The sequence below is a fragment of the Natator depressus genome, chromosome 2, assembly GCF_965152275.1.
Source record: "Natator depressus isolate rNatDep1 chromosome 2, rNatDep2.hap1, whole genome shotgun sequence".
In the NCBI taxonomy this organism is placed as follows: domain Eukaryota; kingdom Metazoa; phylum Chordata; order Testudines; family Cheloniidae; genus Natator; species Natator depressus.
The window spans coordinates 79,683,354-79,699,841 of record NC_134235.1 but is presented as its reverse complement, the minus strand read 5'-3'; the positions used below and the strand labels follow the sequence as shown (position 1 = coordinate 79,699,841).

The following is a 16,488-nucleotide window of genomic DNA, read 5'->3' as shown; positions in this document are numbered from 1 at the left end:
CGTGGGTCAACCCACAACCAATGAACCTAAGAGAGTAAAATGTGTATGTGCAGCAAAACTAGTGATCTGTCGCAAGACAGATGATTTGCTGTCAATCTATTGTCACAGTAATTGGCTGGCTCAATGTGATGTGCTCTGGCCATTGAACCTGAGCTGCATCCATGCACTGAGTTCCAGCTCAGCTGTCAACTTTCACTGATGTGTGTTGTGCGTGTTCCTTGCTCTCCGCCTGCATTCTGCTGGGTCTCCTTATGGATGTCCAAAATTTCCAATTTCAGAGCAATATTTTAAAGTGCTCTAACATCCACATGCAGACTCTACTTCTAATTGAAAAGTATTGTCAAGGAAGTCAGCATTAATTACAGAGAGAAGATGAAAGATTCCAGTAAGCAGTTAGAGTAATGTAATCATGACTCTTGATCTTCAGCTATTTCCTGAACAATGGGATGGAGTACGATCAAAGGAAAGCAAGTCGCTAGGTCATTTGATCAAGGGATTGCCTGATACACAGTATCTGCCTTCATGAGCTACTCATAATATTTTCAGATTTTGGGGGGTTCAAAGATAAGGATATTGGGGGCAGGGTCAGAGCAGTGCGGGGGGGGAGGGATGTTGTGGGTGTTGGAGTCGGGCAGAGGGTGTGCCGATTAGCAGGTACAAAGTGGTGGGCTCTGCCACCTTGCCAACCTTTACCCCTTTGATCTGTGTTTTGGCAAAGCTACTGAGGGGCCAGCGTATCCTAGGAGATGACTATTGTTAGAGTAAGGGATCATCCAAACACTATGGTTTTTTTTTTTTTCAAAACCCAGTTGGAAGACTAGTTTTCATGAAGAACGGGGTTTCCAAAAACTGGGTTTTCAGTGATCTCTTCATGAATAAGAGATTGTCCTCAAAGGGACCTTTATTCTCTGGGAGCTCAGAAGTGCTGATGAAGCAGAACCATCATGGGGGAAGGGGGGGGGAAGGGCAAGGCAGGGGAGAGTTGGGCACCTTCCCTTCAGTGACTTAGGAGAGAAGAGAAGTGGTGCCACCTGACCCCTCCTCCACAACTGCCCCCATCCTTCAACAGTTTCTCCCCATGGCAGCTCCACTAGGAGCTCCCTGTTCAGGGGAAGTACCCAGAATCCCCTTCTTCCCTGTGCTAGGGGAAAAGGGGAGGTCAGAGAAATGTAGGGAGGAAAGGAAGGGGCAGAGCTGTGCAGTGGGTGCTCCCCACATTTCTGTCCCTCATTCAAAACATGCCTCCCACTGACATTACACCAATCCCTGCACTACTCCTGCACCCTCTCCACAGCACCTCAATCCAGCAGGCTTGGGAAGAGCGCTGCCCCGTTGGCCCTAGTAACTTGATGGCTGTGCGGCAGCACCCTCCTTAATGCAGTATTGGAGTTCCCCTGCACTCCCTGTCCTGCTCTTATTTTCCTTCTAACAAAAACAACACTCCTCGTCTGTGCTATAGAGTAAATTCTGTCCTCTTATGTGTTAGGCCATGATTTTTTTTTTCTTTATTTCAATCTTTTCATGATAAAAATACAGATAAAAAAACTGAGAGTAAAGGAAATAAACATATGTAACCTTGACAGCTGCATTTCATCAAAGGGGTGTCTGGCTCAACAAAGAGAACCTCCTTGCTACGTATAGAACCTCATAAAATTAACATCAGAATAAAAATGAGCTCTCATTAATTCTGTCATAAATCTCATTAAAACTGCTATTTAGCACCTACTATTGCTAGTTTTACAATCTTTGAACTAAATATTTAGATCCACCCCCAACAGCAGTGAGACACCAGGGGACAATAATTGCCCATATATATGTGAAAACTGGAGGAAAATAGCGTTTGGAGGGGAGCGGAGTGTGAAGAGAAGTACAATGAAATGCATTCCTTAGAGCAATGTGAATGATAGGAAGTCAGTTTTGGTTCATAGTGATATGGATATAGGTCTACACTATCTTCAACAAAATAAATGATATGCTGTCCTTCTGTAGGTATTTAAACCCATTGAAGAATGGAATCTGGAAAGCTAAAAGCAAGTTTGGGTATAAACTGGGGAGAGTACTGTGGCATGAACTCAGTGGTTGGCAACATAAAGATTCAATTTTTGTTTTGATAGAAAAGCTTTTATGAAATGGTTTGTTTATGATAGGAATCAGTTTGGATCTCCAAGATAAGTACGACTGAACAGAATGAAACCAGTCTAATATAAAAACATGTGGCTCAGGTCATTCAACAGTGTGGCACGTTGCCCTTAAGAAACAAGGATTTATTTTTTTTTAATTTAATCAGTGGTGATTATTTCTTTTCTCCTCAGGCGTCGGTTGATCTCCCAGCGCTCGTCTCTGGAGACTTTGGAGGACATCGAGGAAAATGCTCCACTACGGAGGTGATTTTATACACTGTCTGTATGTCTGTTTGCCTGTTATGTATAATAGGAACAGATTATGCCGCCCTTACTCTTTCTCAGGGAGTAAAACACCCAGGACGAAGAGTATCAGAATCTGGTCCATACTGTTTATCCTCCTTTTTGTAGAACAAGGTGGTAGATAGAATCTGACTCAGGTTTAGACAGTAAGAAGTGATCGTATAAATTGGATGGGTAGAGAATGGAAGGGCACTTAGAGCTGTGATTGTCAGTGCTAGGATTCATTAAAGCCTTAATGGTGATGAAATCATCATTATTTAACAGACACTTTATTTTTTCAAAATTGAATTTAAGCTTTTTGTCACTCTCTCTCTTTTAATTATTATTTATTTTATTTGTGCATGTGTATTTGGGGTTTTGTTGTTATTTGGAGGTTGGTGGTTATGATACTGCTTGTTCTTAAGTGAAAATGCTCAATTGTGCTCTTTCATTATCCAGCACACTAGCCTTTTCCCCTTAAGGAGTCTGTTCCCACCCCTTTTGTATCCTCCGCCTCATCATGTTAATCCTGCAGCCAAGAAGAGATGGCTTCTTTTTGGAGACTGCCGTGTGATTGTACGACTAGTCACTAGGCAGTTGGCCAAAGTGATGCAATCTGCAGCGGGAGGTTTAAAAATTAAAAGTATACAAAGAGATCCAAGCAGAGAGTTAAGCTTCTAGTTCAGCTATTCAGTGAGGCAAAAGTTTAATTTTAAAGTTCTCTTTAGCGTTGGGACCCAGTAATTCAGATGGCATATATTGGTATTTACCACATTACCTTGCTTATCCATGTTTTGCTAATATGTACAAAAAATAGCTGTCTGTCCCCACCTCCCAGCAAAAATTTAATAGTAGAGGCTATAGCAAGTTGGCCTATTACCAGTACAATTATTTTTACAAAGGACACTTCCTAGCACCTTATGAAGTGGTCTCATAAATGATTCAGATGGAAACATAATTGGCAAAAGAAATAAACAAAGTGCATTTGGTGAAGTGGAATTTTGTTTATTTACTTGCTAATTCACAAAATCACCTAGGGCTGTATTACTTTTGCAATGGAATCCCTGCCACAGTGGGGATTTTCTCTTTCAGTGGGGAGTCAGGGGAGATGTTGGCATGGGGTCGGGGTGTCTCTGGAACTGCTGTCAGGGAGCAGGTGGAGAAGCAATATAGCTCCTGCAAAGGTGTGTAGTGTGTGGCTGGGCCCTCTGGCCTGTTCTGCAGGTGTAGAGCTAACACCCCAGCCCCCACCACCAGGCCCTCTAATAGAAGGATCTACAAGAAATTCACTGCACCTCACAGCAGTTCATCTCCAGATGTGCTGGGTATTTGGCTGCCAGTAGGTTTGGCTACTAACTCCACCACTAAAAATCATATGAAACTTTTGTTGAAAGTTCAATCCTAGCCTCTAATGTGTTTTGACAGGCATTGCCCACGTATCCTGGAAAATCCACTACCATGCTTGAGCATACATGCACCGTAGCTGGCTTTCCAAGATACTTTATGTACAGGCCATCTAACAGTATTCAGGTTAGAACTCTTAGGGCAAATCCCACTCTCCTGCCTCAATTGGCATGGAGCTCTCTTCCTGGAGTGGAACCAACACAATTCCATTGCAAAGAGAGGGAGGATTTCTGGATCTCAAACAGGTTTAGTCTCCCTCCCCACTGAGGAGCAGATCTCCCTGCACGTTTCCACGACGCTGGAATTTGAGACCGGGGTCAGCTGGAGGCAGGGCTGGTGGATCTGCTACTTATACATGGATACAATGGCCATTCTTTCCCTTGTGTGATGGTACAGGCACCATGGAGGCAACTCCAGCCTGCAGCTACAGAATAGTTCTGCTGCTCTTTCATCATCGGGGAAAGATCCTTTCTTCTTAACTCCTGAGGAACATCCCAGTGCATAGCCTGGCTGCTCAATTTACGATTTGGGCCTTAATGCATTCATTCAGGGGCGTGAGAGTCTACATCAAATAACCTGGTAATTAAAACAAAAATCGACAGAATGTACTGCTGTTTCAGTCCATAAAGGAGTGTCCTGGTTTATTTTTTCTCCTATTGCATTTTATCTTTAAAATTACCATTTTTAAGAAAAAATGTTGGGGGGGGGGGGAAATTGCTTTTAGAACTTCTGAGATTTTTTCCCCTAAGCAATTACTTTATCTATTTGTTCAAATGTTTTATAACTTATCACAGAAATAACTGACCTCTGTAACAAAGGGAAAAGGAGAATCACTCCAGTAACAGGCAGATGACCGATTGCTGCACCCTCTTTTTTTAATTTTAACTCTAACAGAAGCCTTTTAACATGGGTGAGGAGGACCCAAAAATGAAAGCGTGTAGACTGCATCTTGAGTCATTCCAAGAATTCAGCTAAAGATTTCTAATTACTGATCATTCCAGAAAACTGTGTCAAACATACCGCAGCAAAGTCCGAGAAGTTGTATGTTGCTGAGTTTTTGTGGAGTTTATGTTTTTAATTTTAAGCCTTCTCATTTCCAGACTTATTGTCTTCATCATTCCTGCTGACTCCTAAAACAGGGTGACTTGAATCATTTGTCTGGTCTTTCCTTCCTGTCATTGTGTTGAGACTTCTCAGCTGTCCAGCAGGGAGCTGACTACATTTTTTTTATTGATTTATTTTTCAGATGTCGGACTCTGTCAGGTTCACCCAGACCAAAGAATTTTAAGAAGATTCATTTTATCAAGAACATGCGGCAACATGATACCAGAAGCGGCAGGTACTGCACAAGCAAAGTGTTCTGTTCAGAAGTTCGGGGCGGGGCCACAAGGAAGGTTAGAGTACATTCAGCACCATTACACAGCAAAATTAACCTTTAGAAATTACTATGTAACAGTCAATAAAACCCCATTAAAATTAAAAAGTTACTCTCTAAATGAAGATGCGCACTAGCTTCTTCAAGTGAATTACTAATCGATTGAATTGCTAGTCAATGGATTTTTAAGACCCGATCTACTTTACAAAAAGAGTTGTGTAATAGGAAAGTACTTTTAAAACTATCTTTTTTCAATAGTTTAAAGCTAACCAGGTTTTACCATCATGTTGGACTGAGCAGAATTTGGTTAAAACTGTCCCTTAAAACCATTTTTGAAACTAGAGCCAGATCTTTGGGTACGCCTAAGCTCTGCTTGATACATATAAGCCAGGAGGGATTGGGGGGTTTCCAAAGTGGTCCCCAGAACAAGTTACAGGAGTAAGGGGCATAAAGCCAGCTGGCCTGTTAAGGCAGTTCTGTGGAAATGGGGCTGAGGATCTGGCCCCAGATTGCTGGAGACATAGGATTCCCAGAGAAAGAGAGATCAAGAGAATTGGTAGTCTAGGAGATGGAGATCCTTTTGCAGGAGTAAGGGAGTTGTTTAACTTTGCAGGGGAGGAAAATGGTGGAATTGGAATTCTGGAGAGGAGAGCAAAGGGAATTGAACAATGGAATGTGAGTAGAGAGAGAAAGAGAGCTCTAAGAAGAGGCAAAAAAAGATAGCTCTGTCAAAAGAAGAGAATACAGATAAGGGGGTGAAATATAGTGTTATTGCCTCTGTCGAACTAAACAATAAATATGATGAGTTCTGTGTCTACTCTTCAGGGCAAGATTGGGCCTCCTGTACTTGAGATGTGCAGTAGGATAGGAGCACCTGGAGTGGTTGAGTTAAAGGCAACCCGAGGAAATCTCCCTTTACATGGCAGATGCTTGGAACTTTGTTCAAAGGAACACTGGGGGAGTGTGTTCAGTAGTAGCCCTCACTGCTGCTTTGTAAAGGCGCAGCATGTATGCACGCCCACACCATTCCAGATCCCAGCACGGGTATGGGGAGGGACAGAGCTAAGGCTGCATACCCCCATGACTAGTCAGATTCTCACCCTACACTCCAGGGAGTACTGGATATCTTGTGTGAGATGCTCCTTTGTACTCCTGTAGGGATGGTAATACAAGAGGATATGGTAAATGTACAGAGATGATCCTGGCTTTCACATTAGCAAAACATGGACCTTTATTCCAATACTTTTCATCCAGTCCACATGGGAGATTAATCACTCTCTGATTAAACCTATCCATTGATAAAAATATAATTTCCATGTGTTTTGCCATACAGATATGCTTCTGAATGTGTGCCTCATGGCTTCACTCAGACTCTTCCTTGAAAATCTAAAAATCAGTATCTGTATGTGGGAGGGGAACTAATAGACTAAACTTTACCATTAAGTCCACCCTGCATGTGTATGCTACTCCTGGGGGAATTCTGCATCTCTGCGCACGCACGGAATTCATATCCCCCGCAGATTTCTTTGTTTCCCCACAGAAGAATTGCTTTCTGACGGGGAAGCAAAAGGAAGCCACAAGAGCAGTCATGCGACCCTCCCCAGCAGTATGTTTGGGTGCCCAGGGAAGCCGACAGAGAAGTAAATTACTGTGGGGCAGGGGACGGGATTGGGGAATACCCAGCTGGTGGCTCCTACCCTGCACCGGGCTCAGCTGCTAGTCCCACCTGGGCTGGGGAAGACTGGACTTCCTCTGCCCCTTTACAGATTCCGGGGCCACGTCAGACCCACCCCCCAATCCCCCAGATTTCTCCCCAGGCTTCAGGAAGCTCTGCAAACTCCACTTCCCCGCTCCCACTTCCTGCACCTATCGCTCCTCAGCTGCAGGGGGAGGGATCACTGTATGGGGAGCTGCTCCCCCATTCGCCAAACCCCCATGCATCCAGACCCCTCATACCCAGACCCTCCCGCCAAACTTCACCCCCCTCCAGAACCCCACCTGCCAAGCCCCACTCCCCCTGCACCTGGACCATCCCAATAAGTCACCCACACCTGGTTCCCCACCTCACCAAGCCCCAACCAGCTGCACCTGGATCCCCACCCCACTAAGCGCCACTCACCCAGCATCTGGACCTTCCCACTGAATCCCCCACATCCAGACTCCCCTGCTGAGCTCTATCCCCACCCAGACACACACCCCCGCTGAGCCCAAACCGCCTTCACCTGGACCCTCCTGCAGAGTCCCAGTGTCGTTGCACCCAGAACCCCCCAACAAACCAATATGCCTCCAGATCCACCCCCCGCCCCAAACCCCGCATCCAGATCCTCCACAGAGCTTCCCGCACCCAGATTGCCTCACATAGAACCCTCTCAACCCACACCTGGATTCCCTCCACACTTGCATCCTGCCAGGCTGAGCCTGCCTGCCCACACATGGTGCCCCTGGCACAGAGGGGCAGGACCCTGGGGTGTTTCTGGGGCAGGCCCGGTCCTTGCAATGTGTCAGGGTTGGGTGCAGCCTCACTGCTGAGTCCATGTCCCAGGGGAAGCTACAGAGTGATCTCCCCCCTTTGTGTAGCCAGTGGCCTGTGCTCCTCCATGCCATGCTGGAGCCTCCACATTTATTTGACAAATAAAATTTGCAGAATTTTAAAATATTGTGTGCAGAATTTTTAATTTGTTGGTGTAGAATTTTTAATTTTTTAGTGCAGAATGCCCTCAGGAGTAGGATGCACAGCTCCCATGGCAGTCAATGGGACCATGCACACATGCGTGGAAAGAGTTAGGCTTATAGCATGTAATTTAGCCCCATGGAGGACTAGACAAATGTAAATTCTAATTTAACACTGATTAGTGTGATCATTGTCAGCAAGAGTCTGATAGCTTTACTCACACTGAGTAACACATTTCTCTGCAACTACTGCCACTGAAATAAGACCACTTATGATGTAAAGTGCTACTCAACATGAGTAAAGATATCAGAATTTGGCTATGTGTGATTATAGTTCCTTTTAAACTTAGCTTTTGTTGCAGAGACTATTTTGTATAACAAAGTTGGTTTTGCAGGCTCATTGTTAGTGTCAAACTTACAAAAGCAACCTCCAAACTTGCATCTGTCATTTTATGCATAAAGTAGTGCACTCCAGCAAGATATAGTTACATGTACAAATTAGAAAAGTGCCTGCATACCTGTGGTGTGCATGTAAATGTATTTTGTATCCCTCTTATGTGTGCACAAAAACTTTGCATTAAAAACTCGCTTATGAAAGAGTGAAATTTGGTCCACATGCAGTAATCTACGTCAGCCTGTATTTTTTCCAACAATTGCTAAAGGGTTTGTACAATATGCATGCAGTATTTTATCTTAGTTTATACACCAATAACATGTCTGATAAGAAAACTGAATATTTTTCTTGTTCAGAAAACAGTAAGTTTTGTTTTTTGCAGAGTATTTCCATAATCATATTAAAGATCCCTTTGTCTAGAGAGCACACCAGTAAACAGAAGATACATGCATTTTGAAATGCTGTACATCAGACAGACAAATAATCACAGAGATATTGGTTAAAAATAAAATGTTGAGTCAACATGTTCAAACCTGGGTTCCTCAGGTTGGGCTAAATCCACCTTTAGGCATCCAAGGAAATGACCTGATTTTCCAAAAATGTTAAGCACCTTCAACTCTTGTTGAAATTAATGGGAGTTCTGAATACAAAGCACCTTTGAAAATCAGATCGGTCGGTGTATCATACTCCTCTGGCTTCCAGCACTGTAGTATCTGAGCACCTCACAGTCTTTTATGTTATATATTCATCATAGGCGCTGACTTTTGTTTTTGCCAGTGGATGCTTTTGAAGAGGTGTGTGTTGGCGGGGGGAGGGACACTCAGTCAGTTTTGGGGGGAGGCTATTTTCAGCATATTTATACACTTCTTTCATATTCTAGTTATTGAATGTGTCTATCATTGGTATCTTTACTATTTTAATAATGATTCAGTTGTTATGAACTACATAATTACATTATCATGAATTACAGTGTATTAAGTTCTTTGCAATCACCTATAAATTGTCTTCACTAATGTCCCAGTTTAAAAACGTTATGTCTCACTGTAGCTTTCTGGATTAAACTGTCAGCAATCTTTTTTACACCTAGGTTCCCTGGTATTATTTTGATGCACATTAAAGACAGCTACATTATTCAGTTGCATCTGCCCCATTAATGACTGGAGATAATTTTTAGGTCTTCTGAAGCCACAGAATGAGCATTCAGCAGTTCAGGATGATACAGGCACAGTGAGAAGAATTCTTATGCATTTGCAGTACTCTGGAAACAGTGCTTCCAGAGTATTGCAAATGACTCCAAGATCTCTTTCTTGATGGGTAACAGCTAATTTAGGCACGATCCTTTTGAATATGTATAGTTGCGATTATATTTTGCCATGTGCATTACTTTGCATTTATCATTGAATTTCATCTGCCATTTTGTTGCCAAGTCACCCAGTTTGTGAGATCCCTCTGTAACTCTTTGCAGTCTGTTTTGGATTTAAGTATCTTGAATAATTTTGTATCATCTGCAAACTTTGCCACCTCACTGTTTACCCCTTTTTGCAGACCATTTATGAATGTATTGAACTGCACTGATCCCAACCAGTACAAGCCCCTCTATTTACTTTTCTCCATTCTGAAAATGAACCATTTATTCCTACCCTTTGTTTCCTGTCTTTTAACTGGAGTGCCTGGGAATGCTTTCAGAGTGGTAGCCATGTTAGTCCGAATCAGCAAAAAGAACAAGGAGTACTTGTGGTACCTTAGAGACTAACAAATTTATTTGGGCATAAGCTTTCATGGACTAAACCCACTTCATCAGAGTGGAAAATACAGTAGGAAGATAGATAGATATAGAGAGAGAGAGCATGAAAAAATGGGGGTTGCCATACCAACTCTAATGAGACTTATCAGTTAAGGTGGGCTATTATCAGCAGGAGAAAAAAAACTTTTTTTTTCATGTTCTCTGTATAAATATATCTTCCTACTGTATTTTCCACTCCATGCATCTGATGAAGTGGGTTTAGCCCATGAAAGCTGATGCCCAAATAAATTTGTTAGCCTCTAAGGTGCCAAAAGTACTCCTCGTTCTTTTTTGGAATGCTTTCAGGATCATCTAAGGATCCTTAATTTAGTTCAATGACAAGCCTTTTGTTATCTTAATCACCCTTTCTCTGTTTATAAACAAACTCCCTGCCCCAAGGGCAGAAGTTGTTAGCAGCACAGAACTCATCACATTCCATACTCAAGCTCTGATTCCTGGGTGCTGAGCACCCACTCTTTTTTTCCGTGGGTGCTTGAGCCCTGGAGCACCCACGCAGTCAGTACCTATGGTATTCAGCCTCACAACAGCCCATGCAGTGGGGAAGCGTTGTTGTTCCTGTTTCACAGATGGGGAACTGAGGTACAGAGAGGCTAAGGGCTAGATTCACAAAGGGACTTAGGTGCCTGACTGCCATTTTAGGCATTTAAGTCCAACATTTAGGCACCACTGGGATCCTCAAAACCCCCACTCAGCTGCCCCCTAACCCTGTAGGCATCTACATTACCTGCATGCCTAAAGTTTCCACTGGTAAAGTCCCTGTGGTGCCCAAGTTTCCGCCTGTGGGCATGTGCACAGCTGCTTGAGTCCTGGTGCGTCCCAGCTGCTCAACACCACAGCTCACACCTAAGCCCTATCTCTCTTGTAGGCCCCAAACCAGTAGATGGATTCGGAGCACACCTAACCAACACAAAGATGGCTAAGGAAGGCAGGTGGTGGGTGGGTGGCTGTACCAGGATACCCAGAAGCCCAGTGGTTAGGGCACTCATATTAGGAGACTAATTTTCAAATCTCCACTTTGCCTGATTTGGGGCAGGAACTTAAACCCATGTCTCCCATATCCCAGGTGAGTGCCCTAACCCACAGTTATTGGTTATTCTGGGGCTGGTCTCCCTCTCTCCTGTTGAAACTCTTCCACTTTGTATCAATAATGAAATACTCATAGAAGACTGGCTCTATAGTCCGATGGTTAGGGTTCTCCCTGAGATCTGGAAGACCCAAGTTCAGCTTGCATTTCAAACCAGGCAGAGCAGGGATTTGAAAACAGGTCTCCCACCTCACACTAAGGGCCTGCCCCTGGGTTATTGTATATAATAGGTGGGGAGCCTGTCTCTCTGGTTTTTCTTGAGGAAGAGCTGACCTGGGTTAGGCGCCGAACTCCAGGAGAGGGTTCACAGCTGTGAATCCTGAAAAGAGTAAGGTGTCTGACTCCTTTGATCAGCTGGGACTAGGCTGCACCTTTCTCGTTAGCACTTCCTACTGGCTAGAATTACTGTCACAATCCGGGTGCAATCCAGATCAGTCAGGGGTTGTCACCGCCTGCCCTGTAAACCTGAGCACTTAAAAATGCTGTGCTACAGTGATTCTCATCTGAACACTTCCAGACAGCATACAAGCATGCACTGAGTGTCTTTAAGCAGCTCTGACTCAGCAGTTCTGATTCCATTTGCTCCTTTTAGAGATATACTACCAAGCAGCTTGTCACATTAACTGGAGTTAACAATCAAGCATAGCACGGGTTTGGTTTAGATTAAGAGTAAAGCAAGTTTATTAACAAAAGGAGAAAGGATTTTAAATGAGTTCAAGTATAAATAGAGCCCTACCAAATTCACAGCCATGAAAAACATGTCACAGACTGTGAAATATGGTGTGTCGTGTCCCATCCGCGCCCCCCCCCCCCAAAAAAAAATCTGGTCTTTTGTGTGCTCTTACCCTATACCATACCGACTTCATGGGGGAGAGCAGAGTTTCTCAAATTGGGGGTCCTGACCCAAAAGGGAGTTGCAGGGGGGTCACAAAGTTATTTTAGGGGGGATCGTGGTATTGCTGCCCTTGCTTCTGCGCTGCCTTCAGAGCTGGGTGGCTGGAGAGCGGTGGCTGCTGGCTGGGCGCCCAGCTCTGCAGGCAGCAGCAGTGCAGAAGTAAGGGTGGCAATACCATGCCAGGCCATCCTTACTTCTGCACTGCTGCTGGCGGCCACTCTGCCTTCAGAGCTGGGCTCCCAGCCAGCAGCCGCTGCTCTCTAGCTGCCCAGCTCTAAAGGCAGCACCGCCACCTGCAGCAGCGCAGAAGTAAGGGTAGCAGAACCGCAATCCCCCTTAGAATAATGTTGCAATCCCACAGCTTCTTTTTGGGTCAGGACCCCTAAAATTACAAAACCATGTTTCATGATGATGGTCTCTTTCCTGCAATCACCTCCCCCTGCTGTGGTGATGGTCCTGTTTACCTTCTATGTAATTTGCATTCCCATTGTCTGTGTATTTTGGAGATGCCTTCCAGGTGGCAGAACCACATTCCTTTGTCTGTGGTGGAGTAACTTTAGACCTACCTGGTAGACACACTTTGATAACATAATTTCCAATATGTCTGCAATTTGGAATTTGTTCTCTGTACATACATCAGTGTGGTGTTAGTTTTCTATTGATAACCTATATCTAAAAGCTAACATGTAAGGTATGACAGCTAATTGGGGTACATTCAACTTGTCAGGCCAGCTGGAACTCACTGCCAGATACCAATAAGCTCCTTTGTAAGGGCATAGAACCTAGATCTTGCAGAGCCTGTGGTGGCCAATAGTCCCACAGTGCCACCAGAAGGCCCTGCAGAGGCACAGCTGGGAAGCACTGTGGAGAATAGGCACCGCAGGAAGTACCGCCCACAAGACCTAGGGTGATGGTAGCCTGCAGCCATCTGATTGGCCAAGTGCCCCTGCTTTATTCCATGGGTTGCCCCAGAAAGTTGTTTGGGTAACCCACACAGACCTTGGCCTGTTACTGTGCCGGACTTTGCCTCAATTCCTGATGTCTGACTCCTGCCTCATGGTTCTAACCGGGTACTGCCCCTGATCTCCAGTCTCTGACCCCAGCATGACTCTGACTCTGATTCTAACTCTTGTTTATGGCACCCAGCCTTGCAATTCCTCTAACTCCAGCCCAGTGACTGCCATCCATAGTGGGAAGACCTCAGCACAACTGTGACTGCTAGGCAAGACTGCCTACGCCCCATTCCCTTACACACTTACAAGTACCTCTTGCATTGGGATGCTGTTAGGGTTACAATGACCTGGAAATCCAACAGCTACTCACTAAATAAACATGAGGTGCACCATCAGATTCTTGTATTCCATGTTCCTTTAGGCACAGTAACCACATATAGGAATCTGTATCATGACATCCAATCTAATCTAAGAGACGTGCAGAATCAATGGTGAAATATCAAGGCAGAAGAAATCCGGGGTTTTGCTGACTGGCATGAGACCAAAGACTTCTCTGCTGCTTTGAAAGACATATATCATCCTATACACCGCCTCCCTCCCCCACCCCCCACACACAGACACATTGCCTTTTATGAGCATGGGTGGCTTAACACTGACCACTTTCAAAGGAGAAATCCTTCAGAGGTGGCCACAGCATTTCAGTGATCTTCTGAACACACCATCCAACATTATAGATGAGGAACTAATAAGAAGAGTAGTGGATCAGCCAACATATGACAACATGGACGCAGTCCCATCCCTCGACGAAGACCACACTGTAATTAGTGCCATGAAGAACTGTAGGGCCCCCGGATCTGATGGCATTCCTGCAGAAATATTCAAATGTGGAGGTGAGAGCTTGCTGAGGCAACTGCATAGACTATTTCTCAATATATGGAATACTGAAGATGTACTGCAAGCCTTCAAAGACACCACCATTGTCACCATATACAAGAGAAAAGGTAAAAAGTCTGACTGTGGCAGCTATCACAGTATCTCGTTACTCTCCACCGCTGGAAATGTTCTGGCCAGGGTATTCCTGTCGTGTGCTGTGCAATGTCGCTAATCGCACGCTATTGGAGTCGCAATGCAGTTTCAGGCCAACGTGAGGAATGGCAGACATGATATTTGTAGCTCATCAGATGCAGGAGAAAGGCAGAGAACAGAAACAGGACCTTTACACTGTCTCCATCAACATGTTTAAAGCATCTGACCTTGTCAGTAGAGTTGGACTTCAGCAACAATTATGTGAGTTTGGTTGTCCAGAAAAATTCTCCAACATTCCGAGGTTACTTATGACAGAACGGTTGGACGAGTCTGTGTAGAAGGTGTTCTGTCTGGCCCATTTCCTGTCACTAATGGTATTAAACAGGGCTGTGTAAGTGGTCCAGTCCTGTTCAATCTCTTTTATGCAGCAATGCTTGATGACTCTGCAAGAGACCTGAGTGCCAAGATCAGCATATGTTTTCGGTCCTCTGGCAAATGTTTTCAACCTGAACAGGCCACAGTCTTTCATGAGCTCTTTGAGAAGTTGTTCATGAGCTGCTGTATGCCGATGACTATGTTCTAGAAGCACATACTCAAAAAGAGATACAATTGATTATAGACAGATTTGCAGAGTCTGCAAAAAGGTACTGGCTGGCAATGAGTCTGAAAAAGATAATAGTCATGTATCAACCAGCACCAGGGAAACCCTACACCAAACCAAAAATCACCATCAGCAACACACAGCTGAACTCTCTTACAGACTTCTGCTATCTTGGCAGCACATTGTAAAATGATGCTACTATAGGCAAGCAGCTGACAAGATGCATCAACAGAGCCAGTTCATTATTTGGCATACTATCAAGCAGAGTCTGGCAGCAACACGATATTAAGCTTCAAACCATGCTAACCTTTATAAAGTGATTGTGCTGTCCAATTTGGTGTATGGGTGCAAGACCTAGACCTGCTATAGGCATCACATCAAGCTTCTAGAAAATTTACACGTATGACACCTGTGTGGCATACTCGGCATTAAATGCCAGGATAAAGTTACCAGTAATGAGGTTCTGGAACACAGCCACTCCACAGAGATTGAAACCATGCTCATTGCTTCACATTACACTGGGCTGATCATGTGCTAAGGATGATGACACCAGACTGCCAAAGCAGTTGCTATACGGAGAACTGAAAGTGAGTAACCTCACACAAAGTGGCCAGGAGAAACACTTGAAGGACACACTGAAGCATAACTGGAAGCAGTGACGCAGGAATCTGTAGCTGGGAGTTGTCAGCAACAGTTAGATCACGCTGGTGAGCAGCAGTCAGTGATGGGATTACTCAATTCAACATTCATCTCCATATGGATCTTGCGGTACAGAAGCTGAGTGACACAGCTGAGTGGCACAGACACGGCAGATTCGGTGGCACAGACTTTAATCCCTTCCCTAATTACCAAGTTTCACATGAGCTCAATGCAAAAAGGACTGCCACTCACTCAGCAGCCATATTAGCCACAATCATACTCACAAGACATAATACCATCATCAGTGGTCACGAAAGACACGAGCAACAAGTGGCTAGCTTAGGTAGCTTCCCATTGCTTGCTGGCTTTTGTGATTCCTTTTCTTAAGCGTCTAACTCTCTCCCCATGCTTTGTACAGGGAGCTTAGGCACTTAACTCAGGGCTGAAGATTCCACTGGGTGGCAGTACAGCTAAAAATTGAGCATCGCAAAACTCACACCTGACTTCCAGGGTCCCAAAAGAAATCTGTGGTGAGTCCGGGACTTGAACCCCAGTCTCCCAAGTCATAGGCTATTACTCTAACCACTGGACCATCCTTCCTCTGACCATAGGCGCCAACTTCCCCTCTTTTCCCTGGGTGCTCGGCCCCTGCCCCGCCTCTTCCCACCCCTTCCCTCCCCCCATTCCCACCCCTTCCCCATAGTCCCTGCCCCCACTCCGCCCCCTCCCTGCCCCTATTCCAACTCTTTCCCCAAATCCCCGCCCCAGCTCTGCCTCCTCCCCTGAGCACGCGATGTTCCCGCTCCTCCCCCCCCCCCCCCCCGGAGTTTGCTAATGCCGCCAAACAGCTGTTTGGCGGCGGCCAGGTGGGAAGCGCTGGGAGATAGGCGGAGGAGCGGGGATGTGGCGCGCTCGGGGGTGGGGGAGGAGGTGGGGCAGCACGGGAGGGGAGCTTGGCTGCCAGTGGGTGCAGAGCACCCACCAATTTTTCCCCATGGGTGCTCCAGCCCCGACGCACCCACGGAGTTCTGTTCCTATGCCTCTGACATGACTTATTCAGGTGCCTAAAGATGTATTTAGTCACCTTGCTTGAGGAATCCAACTTTGAAAATGCTGACAGGGGCTTTAATTTTATGTTTGCGGGGTTAACTGAAAACACGAGGTAAATAAAACAAATTAAGTATTGAATTAATCATATTATTGGTATGCAACTCCTGGTTTCATAGTGAAAATATAGATCT

The 16,488-nt window shown here is 45.0% G+C and overlaps 1 protein-coding gene across 1 annotated transcript in view; it reads left to right on the top strand.

Annotated features, from left to right (window-relative positions):
* Positions 1-16,488, top strand: part of CABLES1 (Cdk5 and Abl enzyme substrate 1) — a 113,827-nt gene that overhangs the window by 56,013 nt on the left and 41,326 nt on the right. The window contains exons 2-3 of the mRNA XM_074944506.1: positions 2,313-2,384; positions 5,053-5,145. Coding sequence (XP_074800607.1) covers positions 2,313-2,384; positions 5,053-5,145 — 165 coding nt within the window. The remainder of the gene's footprint in view (positions 1-2,312; positions 2,385-5,052; positions 5,146-16,488) is intronic.